The 17,869-nt window shown below is 39.7% G+C and overlaps 1 protein-coding gene across 1 annotated transcript; it reads left to right on the top strand.

Moving 5' to 3' along the window:
• The first annotated feature begins 816 nt into the window (after positions 1-816).
• Positions 817-12,992, top strand: golph3a (golgi phosphoprotein 3a). Its single transcript, XM_044196071.1, has 4 exons — positions 817-1,261; positions 5,902-6,033; positions 7,092-7,206; positions 9,607-12,992. The coding sequence occupies exons 1-4, from the start codon at positions 1,052-1,054 to the stop codon at positions 10,029-10,031; spliced, it is 882 nt and encodes a 293-aa protein (XP_044052006.1). The 5' UTR covers positions 817-1,051; the 3' UTR covers positions 10,032-12,992.
• The last annotated feature ends 4,877 nt before the right edge of the window (positions 12,993-17,869 follow it).

Here is a 17,869-nt window from a genome sequence, read left to right on the forward strand (position 1 = left end):
GTGTCTCCTTACCTCCCGCGTCACACACTGACCACGCCCCCTACAGCGGTTGAGCCACTTTGCTGCATTTTTTAAATATGCTGGGAGGCAGGGAGCTAGCAAAATTTAGGGGTTTAGTTACACTTTAATATAATACTATAAGGATAATTGCCAGCTGTTTACTTATATGTATATTTTTCTCTAAATAGAAACCACACACTACTTTAGACATGCCCTGGTGAACCTGTACTTGTGATAATGCATCGTTGGGAATAAAATATTGGAATTGGAAGTAAGCTTTGTTTGTCTAATTGGAAATCAGGCCAGCTTGGATTCAACCAGCAAATGGTCATCATCAGTCACCACACTTTCCTTCACAGATGTTGAAGACTAGCCTGCTTCTTGTTATATCTCACACCCTTGATAAATACTATATTTTATGCATTAGGCTTGTATGGTTAATGTTAATGTTAAAGTACAGAAAAGTATCCAACCAGTGTAAAATAACATGGCGCTGTGGGTTGGTTTTCCTCCTGTCCTCAATTTTTTGAGTCACCAGCTCACTGAAACAATACATAGATCTACATCTTCGACATAACGATAATTAAGTTCATTTTTAATGTTTTAAACTTTTATATCTGTTAAATTCTAAAATCCTAAAAGGTTAGGCAAGCTATTACAGAGGAATTGAAAAGGTTCACATAAGTGTGACTGCACTGGGTAACACGATGCAGAATAAAAGGGCTTCAGTATAACCTAATTTAAAGTTACTTGGAACCTGTTTGCTGGTATTCATTTTATCTCGGCCTCTAGTACTACCTGCTGGATAAGTTCGGTACCACATTCGCCACACGGCGCCATATTAGATAGACATTATATTGCTGCAGTCGAAGACAAGGAAGGGGAACAGTACTCCAGATGACGAGGGTACTCATGCCGCAGTAGTCATTTCGCAAAACACTCGCGGTAACTACTATATATGGTTGACAACAACTAATTAGGTCAAACATCTCGGGCAGTGTAGTCCGAGGCGTGTTGTTTTTGTCGTTGTTTAGCTAACTTGCTAGCAGACATGACTTCCTTGACTCTGCGGAGTTCGGGCCTCGTGCAGAGACGGACCGAAGCCTCGCGCAACGCCGCTGACAAAGACTACCCGTCCGGTCAGGAGGACCATGAGCCCCGACGGGGAGACGAGCAGGACGATGACGATACCGGAGACTCCAAAGAAACACGTCTCACCTTGATGGAAGAAGTGCTGTTGTTAGGACTGAAGGATCGAGAGGTAATGGTAGATAAATCCTGGTCTCTAACGCTGTTAAAATTAAGGCAACCGACATAGCTTTAGTTAACGTTAGCATCCTTGTTTGCTATAACGCTAGCTATAGCTAACAACAACAATGGGCCCCATCTCTGCACACCGAGTTGGTTAATGTCTTTTGACGAAACCCGGTTATGTCGAGAAGCGATCTTTTAGGTTCAATCAACGGTGGTGGTCATTGAATTAGATATTGTCTTGTGACAGGTAGTTTTTCTTGTGACTAGTGCACTATCGTTACACTAGTGAGTTAACAGGTTAAGGTACACAGAAAACGATTTCTAATAGAGGTCCTTGATATTCAAACAAATAGGTTAATGATCTGTAGGTAATATATATAAATAGGTAATATTTATTTCTCAGGGACTGTGCATATTAATAAACACTCCTGTAAATATACAGCACAGTAGCACTAATGTAAGTCAAGCAACATGGCAGTTTAGCAGCATACAAGTTGTATAAAATGTAAGTTTCCAGGAATGCTGACTAACGTTGCATTGTGGAACTATTAATCTGCTGCTGTAGGGTCATTCTGTAATGTGACCTTATAACTGATTAAACAGTAGACTACTGAGAGAGAGGAATCAGAAATACTTTATTGATCCCCGAAGGGAAACTCTTAGTTACAGTAGCTCACAAGTACAAGGTACAGGGCCAATTTAGTATTAGCACCCCCCTGTACTGTTTGCTGTCTTTTTTCTTTTTTTTAAACACATCAAATCCAAGTTGAGTTAATTAGGATTTGTAGACATTGATTAAAAAAAATAAATCAACTTTTAAAGCCCAGATGAAAACCAATGTTTGAGTGGAGATCATCTGTGTCTAACCAAGGTGTGACAAGTGATTTTAAGTTATATACACACATGTCTGGAAGTTTCAACAGGTGACTGGTCTATTTTAATTCAAAACAAATATGTGACAAGTTTACTGCAAATTCCCAATCAGGGGAAGAATTGTTTTGATCAATGTCAACATATTGTAATTAATCCTTCTATATTAGATTTTGACTGACACATTTCAAGCTTACAATCAACACTGATACAGTACTCCAGAGAGAAGTCCTGAAGCTAACCAGCATTTCTGCATTTTACACAAAGAAGTATCCACCCCTTCACCACAAATTGACCCAGTAAGGTGATAAAACATTGTTTGATCTATACCAGTAAACGTAAGGTATAGTTTGGGTAGGGTATAGTCCTGGCAGGGAAGCAGAGCAATGCGCTGCTGGGTACGTGGGCCAGAGATAGAGATATATATATATATATATATATATATATATATATATATATATATATATATATATAATATAATATTAAAAATCCTTTACATTCAAGCCCTTGCCAACGAATTCACACAATGCTGATTAAGCCTATCACTGCCAGGTAAATCTCTCTGTATGTGGCAGTATACCAGAGTCTTTAAATCTGGTGTCTGTGGCGACATTCCTGCGCTGGCGCACCAGTAATGATGTGTTTTACGCCAACCAGCAATGACTGGCTTGCCAGAGCGGAAGCAGGGAGCAACCCAGAGCCATGTAGAGAGCTCCGCGATCCACCATTGCTGTAAAAGGGAAAGGAAAAAAAAAAGGTCCATTGGAGAGAATGTTTATTATTGAGTATTGTTTATTTTGTTAATTATGATTGTATAGTTTTTGTTAATATGCTTTGGCAACGTTGTATTGTATACAGTTATGCCAAGCCACTTGAATTGAAATTGAACGGAGATGATGCAACTCTCTCTAGAGAGTAGGCTGTAGCATCTAACGCTAGGAGTAAAACCTAAGAAGCGTCCAAGAAAAGTGTCTGATGCTCCAGATAAAAGAAACTGACGGCGAGGACAAACACAGATAACCATTGGTGCAGCTTTAGCTTTTCCTTGTTGGAGAGCGCTGAGAGACGGGACTGAGGGCAGACGCAGATGTCACGTTACTGCTCTTGGACAGGTTGGTAAAATATTGGAGTAGGCTACCTAATAAATGGATTATTGTCTTGGAACTGTGGAAATTTCTGAACACGAGCTCACTGTAGGCATACGTCATCAGCACGCATCAACAGTGTTTGTGTAATTACTCCCACTGCCAGAAAGACAAAAAGTTCCACACTCCAGCCTTAAGTGTATGCTATATTAAGAATATTGGGGAATTGGGCTTATGCATAGGAGTATGTGAGTTCTATGGCTAGTGCCAAAGAAAAGGGCTGTCTGACAGCAAGGTAAAGCGGTGAAAATATTCTTAATATAGACACTTAAACAGATTTTTTTTAATTCAATTTTTTTTAAAAGGTGGCTAAATAGTTTTTTTGCTGCCCCTGTCCACAGCAGTGCATTGCTCTGCTTCCCTGCTGGCTTTACTGTAGATAATACACTGACTATGGTTAAGTACCTCATACAGCCTCACTTCAAAATACTCAAACTATCCCTTTAAGTTAGCTTGGCTTGCATTTAATAAGTATTTCATTTCTAAACTGACAAACAGCTTGCACAAGGCACAGCACTGCTGGAGGTGAGCGCATGTTTGTTTGCTGCATCAACACAAAACTTATTAGATTAATGCTAGCTACATTCTAGGTTGCTTTCCTATCAACATACAGTGTTCAGAAAGTAACCAGGCCCCTCGACCTCTTCACATTTTATTTAACAGCCTTATGCTGGAATCGTTTAAATACATTTTTTTCCCTCGTCAATCTACACTCAATACCCCATAATGACAAATCGAAAACAGGATTTTAGAAATGTTTGCAAATGTATTAAAAAGGGAAACTGAGGCATCACATTGACACAAGACATTAGACCCTTAACTCAGTACCTGACTGAAGCAGCTTTGCCAGTGATTATAGCCTCGGGTCTTCTTGGGTTTAATGCGATAAGCTTTGCACACCTGGATGTGGGGATTTTCTGCCATTCTTCTCTGCAGAGCTTCTTGAGTTCTGTCAGGTTGGGTGGGTACTGTGGATGGACGGCCATTTGAAAATGGTCTCTCCAGAGATGTTCGATTGGGCTCAAGTCCGGGCTCTGGCTGGACCACTCAAGGACATTAACAGAGTTGTCCCTAAGTCACTCCTGTGGTTTTTGGCTGTGTGCTTAGGGCCACTGTCCTGTTGGAAGGTCAACCTTCGGCCCAGACTGTGGTCCTGAGCTCTGGACCAGGCTTTCATTAAGGAGATCTCTGTACTTTACTCCGTTCAGCTTTCCCTAAACCCTGACCAGTCCCCCAGTCCCTGCCGCTGATAAACAGCCCCACTAGGGTTGTGCCGATGAATGATGCCATCGTGTCTCATAGTAAAACACACTTCATTCAGACTGGACAGAAACAAAACTCACCAAAACCGTCTTTGTTAGTCTTTCCACTGTTCAAACAATCACCAACTCTGGTTTGGTTGAAATAAACTCTTAATTCACAGAGTTAGATGTGAAAATATTCTGGCTCTGTTTGCTCTTTTACCCTGCTGCCTCTCTGTGCCCTTGCTGCCCTCTTTGTGCTACTGGGTTAGCTCGCTGAACTAGATTCTGTCGCTGAGCAGTGGCTCTCACTTGTTGTTCAGAGGCAGACCATTAAATTAGCCGATATATTCGTCCAATCGCCCAACCCTAGTGGCTGCGTAGGATTGTTTCCGACTCATGTGATCCAAACATTTCCAATAACTCCAATCAAAATTGATTGAAAAAAGATAGATGTAATCATTTCCAAAATTCCGTTTTTATCTAACAAAATATTCTGCTTCAGTCCATATTTGTTTGCATTCAGCCTTTCAATTCAATTTTATTTATACAGCGCCAATTCATAACAGAAGTTATCTCATTGCACTTTTCCTACAGAGCAGGTCTAGACCGAACTCTTTATAATATTCACTTTTCTTTCAAAAACAACATTTTCGCTGTGGTCAAACAGCCATTTAAAACTTCATTCGAAAATCTCAATAGAAGCTTTGAATGCAAAAAAATGACATTGGGTACAGCCCTACTAAGTAGGCTAATTTCATTGTAGGCTAGGAAATGTCATACATGCTACAATGACTTCTATCACCAGCAGCTCAGCTTTTTACTGTTTTTTTGTTTGTAAATTTTTTTAAACACAAATACCATCCTATACCGTATACCCCGGTGAAACGGCAAGAAGAAATGAAAAAATAGATACTGCCCAAGTCTACTAACTATTGTCATATAACACTAATTGGCAGTTTGTCAGTATCAAGGATGAGGCAATGTCTGTTTCGGAGTTCAGCTTTTAAGCCATTTGCTAATGGCCATGACTTGCCTTCTGACTTGAAGTAGTGTGTCTCCATTTTATATTCAGTCTGTAGACAGACGCCTGAAGGAACACACACGCATACAAAGGCGATGTTGTCAGAATGTAATGCCAGCTGTAATGTTTGGGCCAGTGAGTACAGATTTGGTGCCACAAGTGTTGTTTTTGATTTACCTGTTTTAATTTTGCATGTTTACTCTGGCCTTACTCACTGGGCCAATCAGCTAGACCATCAGGAATTCTCCTGGTAATCCTGATAGCCAGTCTGGTCCCAGTGAGCCCACTTGTTAGTATATACTGGACTGTTGCAATTGCATGGTAACTTTTTGACAAACCAGGATTCTGATGTGTTTCCATGATGTAGGGCTACACCTCGTTCTGGAATGACTGCATTTCATCAGGTCTGCGAGGGTGCATGCTGATTGAACTGGCCCTGCGAGGACGCCTTCAGCTGGAGGCCTGTGGCATGAGGAGGAAAGGTCTGCTGACCAGAAAGGTAGGACACGTGTTTGTGCTTTTACTACATAAATAGTTCGGAGTAGTTAAATTATTGTTGCTTTTCTCACGCTTGTGGTGTTTTTTTTGTTGTTGGTTTTTTTTGCCACCTCCTTAACTGATGATGTTGTTATTATAATAATAATACATTTTATTTGTGGGCGCCTTTTAAGACACCCAAGGTCGCCTTACAGTGCGTAAAAAGAACCAGGCTCATACAGATAAAAACAGCGAAACATGGCAAAACACCAGCATAGACAAAACAAAACAGGAGGCAAAGTAGGCAGACACGTGTTGGTGGGGGGATAAAACGGTAATTAATCGATGTTGGTTGGGGCATGAGCATGTAGCATTAACCTGTACAGTTATTTGCAAAAGGCAAACTTTTGGACCAACTCCAAGAAACTCATAACAACAACCTCTACACACCTAAACTCTTAACTGTTCCATATTCATCATTATGGGCTACATAAAAGTGAAGTGCAGAGTGAAAGTGAATGAGGGAATTTGCTTTGGGGCAAAGTAGTTTTCCATTTATTTTCATAATGTCCACACATCAACAGAAAATTAATCGACAACAGGTTTTGAATTTTGATCAAGCAAAAAAGGCCCTGCATTCTCTGGTTGCAGCATCTGCAACATGAGGATTTTCTGCTTTTCTCTGTTTCATGTCATTGTAAATTGAATATCTGGGTTTTGGACAGTGGGTTGGACAAAACAAAACATTGAAAGATGCCAGCCTGGGGCTCTGGGAAACTGCTTTTTCTTTTTTCTTAAACTATTTTCTCATGCTTTATAGACCAAACAATTAAATCATAAAAAGTAATTGACAAATTAATCAATAATGAAAGTTAATTTACAGTTAGTCATAATTGAGTGAGTGAACTGCAAAGCACACGATATACAAATTAGCTGTCTGCAGTTTCAGTGTCTGATGTGACAATGAACATCAGTCAGTGAGAGTTGATTGAATTAAAATATAAGGCGACTATTTCAGCGACTGTCCTCTGATAAATACACCTTGTAACGGGCTGTCATCATTCTGAATGAAATTTGCAGGTGATTTGTAAGTCAGATGCTCCAACAGGTGACGTGCTCCTGGATGAAGCCCTAAAACACATCAAAGACACCCAACCACCGGAGACTGTGCAGAGCTGGATTGAACTGCTCAGTGGTGAGTTCAGCTGCTTCATCGGCCCACAGCCGATGGTATATATATGTAAACAGATCTATAAACAAAATGGATCCATGCTGCCTCATTCTGTTTGTACCCAACTTAAAGGTTATATTGATAACATTTTTATGTAGATGAATATTTAAAAAAAAAAAAACGCACACAAACATCCACAGAGCTTTTAGAAAGGTGCAGAATAAAAGTAGCACAAAAATATTATAATTATGAATTAATCAATGCTAAAATGAATGCTTTGTTAATCTCTGTGTGAGATGTCTGATGTTTAGTTCCTGCTTCCAACAAGGCTTGTGAGCCAATAGTATAACGACATTGGTATCATGTGATATAGCTGCCAGTAAGTGTGGAAAAAACTGACACTGACAATAGCACAAATTAGCAATCTTATCTTAATCATCCGAATAACAATAATCCATAAAATTACAGTTCTGCATATTTAAACAAAATAAACAACAAGTACCAACAAGTTATAGTCCTTAAAACCTTAACTGTGTTGTCACCGGTTAGATTGTCAAAATTAGAAAAATAACAGCTTCAATCCCTGAGGAGCTAACAATGTAACGTTATAACGAAGATGCGTATCAGAGGGGATTTAGAAGTGGGCCAGAGACTGACATAACTGCTGGCCCGGGGCCAGTACAAGTTTATGCAGGGCAAGTTGATTGTCACCGGTCCGTCCGGGTCAGTGGCGGACTGGTCCGCTTAAAGACAGTGGCTCTTCTTTAAGAACGTGGGCTAGCAGACTTTTCCTTTACTCATAGCTTAACAAATTACACATTATTTATACTTTTCTTACTCACCGTTAGGTTTAAGGCACTGCATCTCTCAACAGAACACCACGGTTGAATTTCAGCATTATGTAACTTAACAAGTTACATAAGCTCCGAGGCATACGATCGTGATGGATTGGACAATTTCACACCGGTTCTGAACTGGAACTGGTTCTCGATTCCCATCCCTACTTGCCACTGATGGCAACCAAAGGCCAAGAATTGGTTGCCAATTTCTCAGAATGGTTGCCAGTGGCAACCTGGCTACCGTTACTGTTGAGCCCTGCATGGGGTTTGAAAATGCAGACTGTTTACAAGTGTATGTCTACAATTATAGCATAGATGAGCTATGAGTGCTATTTGTATGAATTATGAAATTAAAAGTAGAAAGTTTTGTTTTAAATCTCATCCACAAACCACCTGTCAAACAGAAGCTGATGTCAATATACATTTGGATAACTGGTTTTTGATTAGGTTGACACCCCCTGCATTAAAATAGGAATCTGCTTTCAGACTTTGTGGCGATACTCAACTTGTGGCAACAACAATAAAGCCCTTTGGACCAAATAATACCAGGAATTTAGGAGTCCTAGTCCTCCAAAAACGCAATGATGCCACTCGGTGGGGATGAAAGGTGTGATGTCAGATAAAAAAAGTGACACCAATGGATAACCTCTATAGTGCACAACATGTTAGTCCAGGCCTTCAACTGTAATGTGTGCAGTGTCTGAGTTACTGCTACTGACTCTGTTCTTTCTATTGTCTTTGTCAGTTATGGTTGCAAAATTCCGGGAATATTCAAGGTGGAAACTTTCCATGGGAATTTGTTGGAATTAACGGGAATAAAATGGAAGTATAGGGGTTATTTGCTCAGGCTGTATTTACCATGTCATATGCATCATAATAACAAACCTTTTACCATATCTTAAGCAGACATAATTGTAAACCCATCTAGTAGAAATGAAACAATCAACAATTTAGTTGTGTTGAACTTTAATTAAATGAGTTTACTCATTTAACATTGTATTTAACTTTCATTGAACAACAAAAAATCCCTATGACCCCTCTTCTTTGAAGACAAAAATCCATGAATTTGTTAAATACATACAATGTGAAATGTGCCATGAGTTGAGTTTGCTAGCTAGCAAGTTATCTAATCAGGAAAGGTACTTTGAAAATTAGAGCCGACAATGTGGGCTGTGTGCAAACTTAGAACAACTAATTTATTAAAAGTTTTACAAAACAGAATGGATGAGAACAGATGAATTAAAACTCCTCAATTAGCATGCTCAATCAAGATACATTCCACACGGTAACAGCTAGCTAGCAAAAACTAGCAGAAGGTGTTAACAAGTTATAAACTGTGTACATTGCCCAAACATGCTATAAGACCTAGTATTGCTTTCTTAAGTGTGTTTCCCCCCAAAGAAGTTCACTATTAAATGTTATGACTTTTGTTTTGAAATTGTTCCAAATTCCAGAGCTTAACTTTCCTTCGAAAGATTTACAGACCCTTTCCAACCCCAGTCCCAGAACCTTGTTATAGATGGAGATGAGCACGTCCCTTCTTTGTGACGGCATTAACTGTCTTGTTTTATCGACTCATCTTTAGGAGAGACATGGAACCCCCTGAAGCTTCATTATCAACTGCGGAATGTCCGTGAACGGCTGGCCAAAAACTTAGTGGAAAAAGGTGTCCTCACTACTGAGAAGCAGAACTTCCTGCTTTTCGATATGACCACACATCCTCTGACCAACAACAACATCAAGCAGCGCCTCATCAAGAAGGTCCAGGAGGCCGTACTTGACAAGTGGGTGAATGACCCCCATCGAATGGACAAGCGGCTGCTTGCGCTCATTTTCTTAGCCCATTCCTCCGATGTCCTGGAAAATGCCTTTGCCCCGCTGCTAGACGACCAGTACGACCTGGCCATGAAGAGAGTGCGGCAGCTGCTGGAACTGGAGCCTGAGGGGGAGAGCATGAAGGCCAACACCAACGAGCTGTTATGGGCTGTGGTGGCCGCTTTCACCAAATGAGCCTACCACATAGAGGACAGAAAGCAGTTATGGCGTTCAAGTGGCATTGTACATTGGGGTAGGAATCAGAGTACTGACCCCAACATGGAGACTGAATTACAGTTTACCCCTGCCTGGACTTTTGGAATGGGCTGCCCTCTTTTCTTGTCCCTCATTTTCTTTTCCTTCCAGATAAGTGTTGATTCTTCATGGCTCTGTTTCCCCCCCATGTGTCATTTCACTTTTGCTAAAAATGATAACTCTCATTGAACTTCAAATGAAGTGGTTGGTGATGATATAGGTGAGGCCGCAATTAGGATGTCAATTCATATCCTCTTTCTTTTCTGCTGGGTATATCTTTTGAAAATGTTTCTTCGAGGTACATCATTTATGGCACAGGTTACTCAAGGTACCATCCTGACACACCTGAGAATACAATAACCATGATGTACATGTACAAATCCATGTACAGGGCAGTGATGCTCTGTAGGAATGAAAGGTTAGCTGATGATCCTGACAAGTCTTTAAATGGATAAATGTAAATGGATCTTCTACCAAATGTGGTTGAAGTGTATGGATATGATGTATTGGTGTCACAGCCTTCTTTGACTTTCATATCTAGTACTAGAAGTTATGTGGTCATATCTGAGTCCACTACCTAGTACTGAGTGCTGCCAACATTAAGAACTAATTTCCAAATTTTCACTCAGTTGATGCCTCTTAACCCACCCCATTCCTCTATTATATATTCCCTTTTTATCGTGTGCAGGGATGCAGGGGGCTGGAGACTCTCCCAGCTCACACTGGCCAGGGGGAGGGGTACACCCTGGACCCTGTATATTACAGGGCTGACACATAGAGACAGACAACCATTCACCTGCAGGAAATTTACAATTTCCAGTTCACCTGACGTGTATGTCTTTGGACTATGGGGGGTGGGGGGGGACCCACACAGGCACTTGGAGAAACTCAAGAAAAGCCCCAGCTGCCTACTGGATTCAAACTGAAGATTCTCTTGCTGTGAGGCTACAGCGCTAATCACTGAGCCACCGTGCCGCATGACATTCTATCCTTTCTGGCCTAAAGTTGTGTGGAAGATCATTCATATGTCAGCAGGACAATAAGCCTAGACATGCATGGAAGATATATACAGTTCTGGGAAGATGGAGTGCTGACTTGTATGACTTTCCCTATCAGTTATGTAATCCTCAGCCACATTGAATATTTTGGAAAAACTTTTAAAGTGAAAAGCTAAAACATGATGAACATCATTAGAAAGACTTGTTTAGGGCATTGTGTAAAACTAGTGCTGGAATAGTACACAAATTCCTAAATTCTGCAAACACGTGTAGAATTGATGGGGCTGAAATAAAAGGAAAAATAAATATACTAAATATTAATGAACCTTTCTGACAAATAAGTGAAAACAGGTCAATACTGTTTTTTAAATATCCTCTGGCCAGTAGTTTTTTGTTTGTAATGAAACATGAATTTTGGTGGAGGACTCTGGGATTATATCTCATCTAGGTGCACTGTCAAAATGGTGCATGTCTAATATAAGCCAGGTTACATTCAGGATTCCAGTCTGTAATATCTGAATGGTAAACAAAACTTATCTTAGTCTGGGTCCAATGTCATGATTTTTGCTTGTATCTCCTTGATAAAACAAATGGCTCTAAAAATGTGTTAAATTTGATTTGCTGTACTGACTGGGGTAAACCCCCTCTTTGCTGGAGTGGCTGTTGAGGATCAAACTGAAATATTGTAGTGTCAGGAACTAAAGCAGGCCCAATCAATGCCAGCTACCTTTGTTAGCAAAATTCAAATAAACATAGTTTTTCTTAATAGTGAATTTAAATTTTTATCAAAAATGAAGTAATCCATGGGGCATAATGCAGGATAAATGCATTCATGATGATCTCCTCAGCTTTTGAGTTTGTGTATGCTACCTGGACTTTATTTAGAAACAATAAAACCCCTTCAAATCATTCACTCAAGACAAATATGAAATATGCTTATGTGAAGATGAATTTGAATTCCCAGTCTTCTTCAGTACAGGGTGAGGTCCATAACATGTCAAGTTGCTTTAAGACAGACTGGATCAGACAAACTGCTACCATAGCTCACTCGAACATGGAAAAGAAGTAATTTACATGAATATATTTGATATGATATGACATATTCCAGACCTATCACTGTATTGGATGCACATATCTGAAATAGATATTGATCCTCTCATGTGAGGGTGGGCTTCATGCCAAACAACTGCATTTCCTAAACTGTCAGTGATGCTTTAATGTGCAGACAGTCTTACTTTGCAATTACTTGTATTTATTTTGAGAGCATTCACATTTTATTTACTAAACTTGTAAAAAATCTAATGGATTATCTAACACGCTCACCAAAGTCTAATCAGAAGAATCAAAAGATGGGCTCACATTCCAGAAGTTTATGCATATACTTACTGTGTATTTGTATGAGGCATAAATTCAAAGGTCACTTTGTCACAATTGCAATTGCAATTTGTCAGCTTGCCAAAATCTATCATGGTTTAGCTGCACTGTCTTTGAAAATAATGGACATTGTGCTCTAAAACATTCAACAAAGCCTTTTCACCACGAACCATTCATTGCTCTTAATTTTATATTGCCTCAATTTTATGAATTTTATTTTCGCATTTATTTAAATGTTCTCTGTTTTAACAACCGTTTGCTACTCAACCACATGGATCTTGTGAAAGACATTGCTTTATAACAGATAGCCTCCTTCTGATATTGTATGTAGCAAAGGGCTGGGATTGACTAGTCAGTGATTGTGGGAGAAGAGAAGAGGTGACCAAGAGGTTTCTTCGTCAGAAAATCACCTTGAATTGTGGAGTGAATATGAGAGATTATATATGTTATCTAAATGAAGGGACCTCTAGTCTGTGTACTTTCTTTGACCCTAGAAAATAAACCAAGAGCTTGGAAGTGCCTAATCATACAATTGATCTTAATTTTTATTTGAAGCATTTGAACACAACTTCTTTGTCCCATGTGAGGACTCAGGTTTAGCTCATGCCAATTGATTGATTTTATGAGGTCATAGACTCCAGTCTTTGTGCAGTTGTGTGTGTGTGTGTTTTCTTATTTACCAGTTGGATACATTAATTTCATTGTGGAAAACAAATCAACTAGGCTAAACTCTGCTGAGAATAATTCCACACTGAAAGAAGCCACACTGCTATATGATGTGATGTGGTTCCCACCACAGCAGACTTTTCCTGTTTTTGAATTCTGCTTTTGTGTAACACATGGAATCACAGTGGATGTAAGTAGAATTTATAAAAACAAGTCTGTACAAATTGACCATTAATTTAATTATAAATATAAAACACAAGATAAGTGCTTGCATATTCGCCTGTTACTGTGACACAAGTTCATATCATTAAGATGTGACAAGTCATTTAAAGTATATATACACTTGTGTCCGGAGGGTCCAGCAGCTGGTTTGGTAAATTTCACTGTAGATTAAAGAATTATAACAAAGCAAAACTAAACATTCCAAACTATTCTGACATATTTTCACTCAAAAATGTCAATTAGAAGAACACTCAGTAAGGTTAATTAAACCCAAAACCCACATTACAAAAAGCATATTTTCTCACCCCTAGTGAGGTCTAGCCATGCAGACAATCATTCGATTAGAAGTAGTCTCTAGTGTAGAAACAGTTCCTGTGAAAACTGTTTCTACACTGTGGGGTCTGTGACGGTGTGGTCTGTGGATTATCCAGAGTAAAAGGGACACTTAACTAGAAAGATATGTACCTGTTGGATTAAATGTCATTTTTCAATGCTATGGGCAGCACAAACTAAATTTAATTTACCTCCATTGTATTGGTCAGAGGCAGAAACCTCAGAGATTTTTATCTCAAAATCTGGAAAAATAAAACCAAAGCTATCTGCATGGACAGATATCTCCAGAGGGACGTGAGAATCACAGCACTCAGTTTTACAAACAGCAAATAAGCAAACAGATGATGCCCCAGCTCCATTTCAACAGCACAGTTTGAGCTGTTTTGCAAAGAAGAATGGGGGAAGTTACGCACTTGAAAGAAGTGAGTATTTATGATATCAAATATTTTGAATTTGCAATTGATGTAGATAGATGTGATTAGATTTGTTTTCAATTTGAAATGTATTTTTTTCATTAATCAGTGTCAAAATCCTTATTGCATCTGCTGTGATTCACTAAATTCAAAAATTAAGAATGAAAAAGTACATGGGAGTGAATAGTTTGTACGTGTATTTATGTGCAATATAGTCATACATGTATATTCTCTCTCTCTATCTATGAAATTCATAGGAGGTAGTGGATTTTCTGATATGCACCCAATTCAACACAGGGCACAATATGTTCAATTAGACAAAAAAAAAAGCAGGAACAAAATGTTTTACATTTACATTTTAAACGGTTTAATCGTGAGCCAAATAAATTGACATGCAGAATATAAACTTGAGTCATTAATTTTAAATTCTACAGTACACTGAAGTGACTGTGGGTGAAATAATGTCATACTGCAATTGCAGCTACAGTGCATCTGGAAAGTATTCACAGGGCTTCACTTTTTCCACATTTTGTTATGTTACAGCCTTATTCCAAAATGGATTAAATTCATTATTTTCCTCAAAATTCTACAAACTATACCCCATAATGACAACGTGAAAGACGTTTGTTTGAAATGTTTGCAAATGTATTAAAAATAAAAAATGAAAAAAAATCACATAATTATTCACAGCCTTTGCCATGACACTCAAAACTGAGCTCAGGTGCATCCTGTTTCTACTGATCATACTTGAGATGTTTCTACAACTTGAGTGGAGTCCACCTGTGGTAAATTCAGTTGATTGGACATGATTTGGAAAGGCACACACTGGTCTATATAAGGTCCCACAGTTAACAGTGCATGTAAGAGCACAAACCAAGACATGATGTCCAAGGAATTATCTGTAGACCTCCAAGACAGGAATGTATCAAGGCACAGATATGGAGAAGGGTACAGAAGAAAATCTGCAGCATTGAAGGTCCCAATGAGCACAGTGGCCTCCATCATCTGTAAATGGAAGAAGTTTGGAACCATCAGGACTGTTCCTAGATCTGGCCGCCTGGCCAAACTGAGCGATCGGGGGAGAAGGGCCTTAGTCAGGGAGGTGACCAAGAACTCGATGGTCACTCTGACAGAGCTCCAGCGTTTCTCTGTGGAGGGAGGAGAACCTTCTAGAAGAACAACCATCTCTGCAGCACTCCACCAATCAGGCCTGTATGGTGGAGTGGCCAGACGGAAGCCACTCCTCAGCAAAAGACACATGACAGCCCGCCTGGAGTTTGCCAAAAGGCACCTGAAGGACTCTCAGACCATGACAAACAAAATTCTCTGGTCTGATGAAACAAAGACTGAACTCTTTGGCCTGAATGGCAAGCGTCATGTCTAGAGGAAACCAGGCAACGCTCATCAGCTGGCCAATACCATCCCTACAGTGAAGCATGGTGGTGGTAGCAGCATGCTGTGGGATGTTTTTCAGTGACAGGAACTGGGAGTCAAAGAAGCCATTTTTGTGAAAAAAGAAAACCTCTTTTTAAACAGAAATGGTGGTCTGAGATTACCGTTTACCACAGTGTATTAACACCATGGTCAAGCCAATCATATGCTAATCAGGTATTTAACAGTGATGAGGGAGGTGCAGCCAGAAAACAATAGGCCTGATTACTGGGCCATCATGGAAACAAAAGAAGTTCAGTTTCAGGTGAAACTAGGCAGGGTAAACTTCAGACACTCAGGAAGACTCCTTCCTGAGAGCAGGGCTTAAGTAACACAGAGTAGCTTAAATTTCTGAGTTCTCAGACCATTTTCACAATTGAGAATGACTTCCGGATGGGAGCCAAAATGTCTTGATTCTGAAAACAGTGTCCAGATGACTACGACTGAAACGTTTTCTACGATATAACAAAATGTGGAAAAAGTGAAACGTAGTGAATACTTTAAGGATGCACTGGATACAACTCCCAGTCCCAAAGTTTCTCCTCATGCTGTGTTCAGACTACCGGTGACAAAGCAACAGGCTACAAGTCATTTTCAATGGAAGCTGGTGACATGAAGTTACAAACTGACACTTGTTGCTGCGTGATGCGCTACAAATAAATGTTGAGCAGCGCTCCAGTGATATAAAGCGTCAATCATGTTATTGTTTCACCATTTCCGGTCCCCTTCTCTCTCCCCACAATTCCTGTTCTGTTCAGTCTTAAAAAATGGAAGAAAAACTTAACTACGTCACCGAGCGCTTGAGCAACAGCGACAATGTAGCTGGCTGCTTTGTAGCTCGTAATGTGAACATACCGTCAGTTATAGCCCGTGTTTGGAGTGACAGTCACCAATTAAAATGAAAAAATAAAGCTAATAATGCTGCAAGCAGCGATGACAGGCCCTCTCACCCCCATGTAATAAGTAAATACATATTGTAAATACAGTCCAACTAGAAACACATTGGGGAATTGAATCCACAGAAGATGTGCACCAACAGCCAACACTCATCTGTCTACCTACTGTACATGGAACTTTAATTGCACTTTATGAACTTTCTGGCTCCTTCCTCGACAGCAACAGAGCCTGCTGAAAATTGTACAAGTGACTTAAGCACAGCCCTTTCTAGTCTCCTGGATTCAGTTGCACCTCTTTCAACAAAAACAAGACGGTCAAAGAGGTCTACACCCTGTTTTACAGATGAAATACACGCTCTAAAGCAGGCCTGCAGGAGATTGGAATGTAAATGGTGAGTGAGAGTGTATTGAATTACAAGTGTGCTCTGTCTGCTGCCAAAGCAGCCTATTTTTCTTGCTTAATCATTAACAACAAACACCGTCCTAGATTTCTTTTTGACACTGTAGCCAAATGTACTCAAAAACAGCTATCTGTTAGCTGCTCCCCCTTTACTGTTTATAGTTTTGATTTTTTTCTGCAGAAAAATAGATTAGATGAGATTAGATACAAAATTAGTTCAGGATTTCGAGTGCATCATAGCATAGAGACAACACTGGTGAAAATTACAAATTACTTTTTAATTGCATTGGAAAATGGACTTGTCTCTGTACTTGTCTTGTTAGATCTTAGTGCTGCATTCGACACCATTGCCCATCACATCCTATTACAGAGGCTGGAACATTTAATTGGCATTAAAGGAACCGCACTAAGCTGGTTAAAATCAGATCGATCTCAGTTTGTACATGTTAAGGGTGAGTCCTCTGTGCACTCCAAAGTTAGTCACGGAGTTCCACAAGGTTCTGTGCTTGGACCGATTCTATTCACCTTATATATGCTTCCTTTAGGCAATATTATTAGGAAACACTCCATAAACTTTCATTGTTATGTGGATGATACCCAATTATATCTATCAATCACGCCAGCTGAAACTAATCAGCTAAACTTCAAGCATGCCTTAAGGACATAAAAACCTGGATGACCTGCAATTTTCTGATGTTGAACTCTGACAAAACTGTTATTGTACTTCGTCCCAAACACCTCTGAGACACATTATCTAAAGATATGGTTAATCTAGATGGTATTGCCCTGGCCTCCAGCACCACCGTAAGGAACCTCAGAGTTATCTTTGTTTAGGATTTATCCTTTAACTCCCACATGAAACAAACTTCAAGGACTGCCTTCTTTCACCTACGCAACATTGCAAAAATCAGGCACATCCTGTCTCAAAATGATGCTGAAAAACTAGTCCATGCATTTGTCACTTCTAGGCTGAATTATTGCAATTCCTTATTATCAGGCACCCCGAATTAGTCCCTTAAGACTCTCCAGTTGATCCAGAATGCTG

This window comes from Siniperca chuatsi, linkage group LG5 (genome assembly GCF_020085105.1).
Source record: "Siniperca chuatsi isolate FFG_IHB_CAS linkage group LG5, ASM2008510v1, whole genome shotgun sequence".
NCBI classification, from domain to species: Eukaryota; Metazoa; Chordata; class Actinopteri; order Centrarchiformes; family Sinipercidae; genus Siniperca; species Siniperca chuatsi.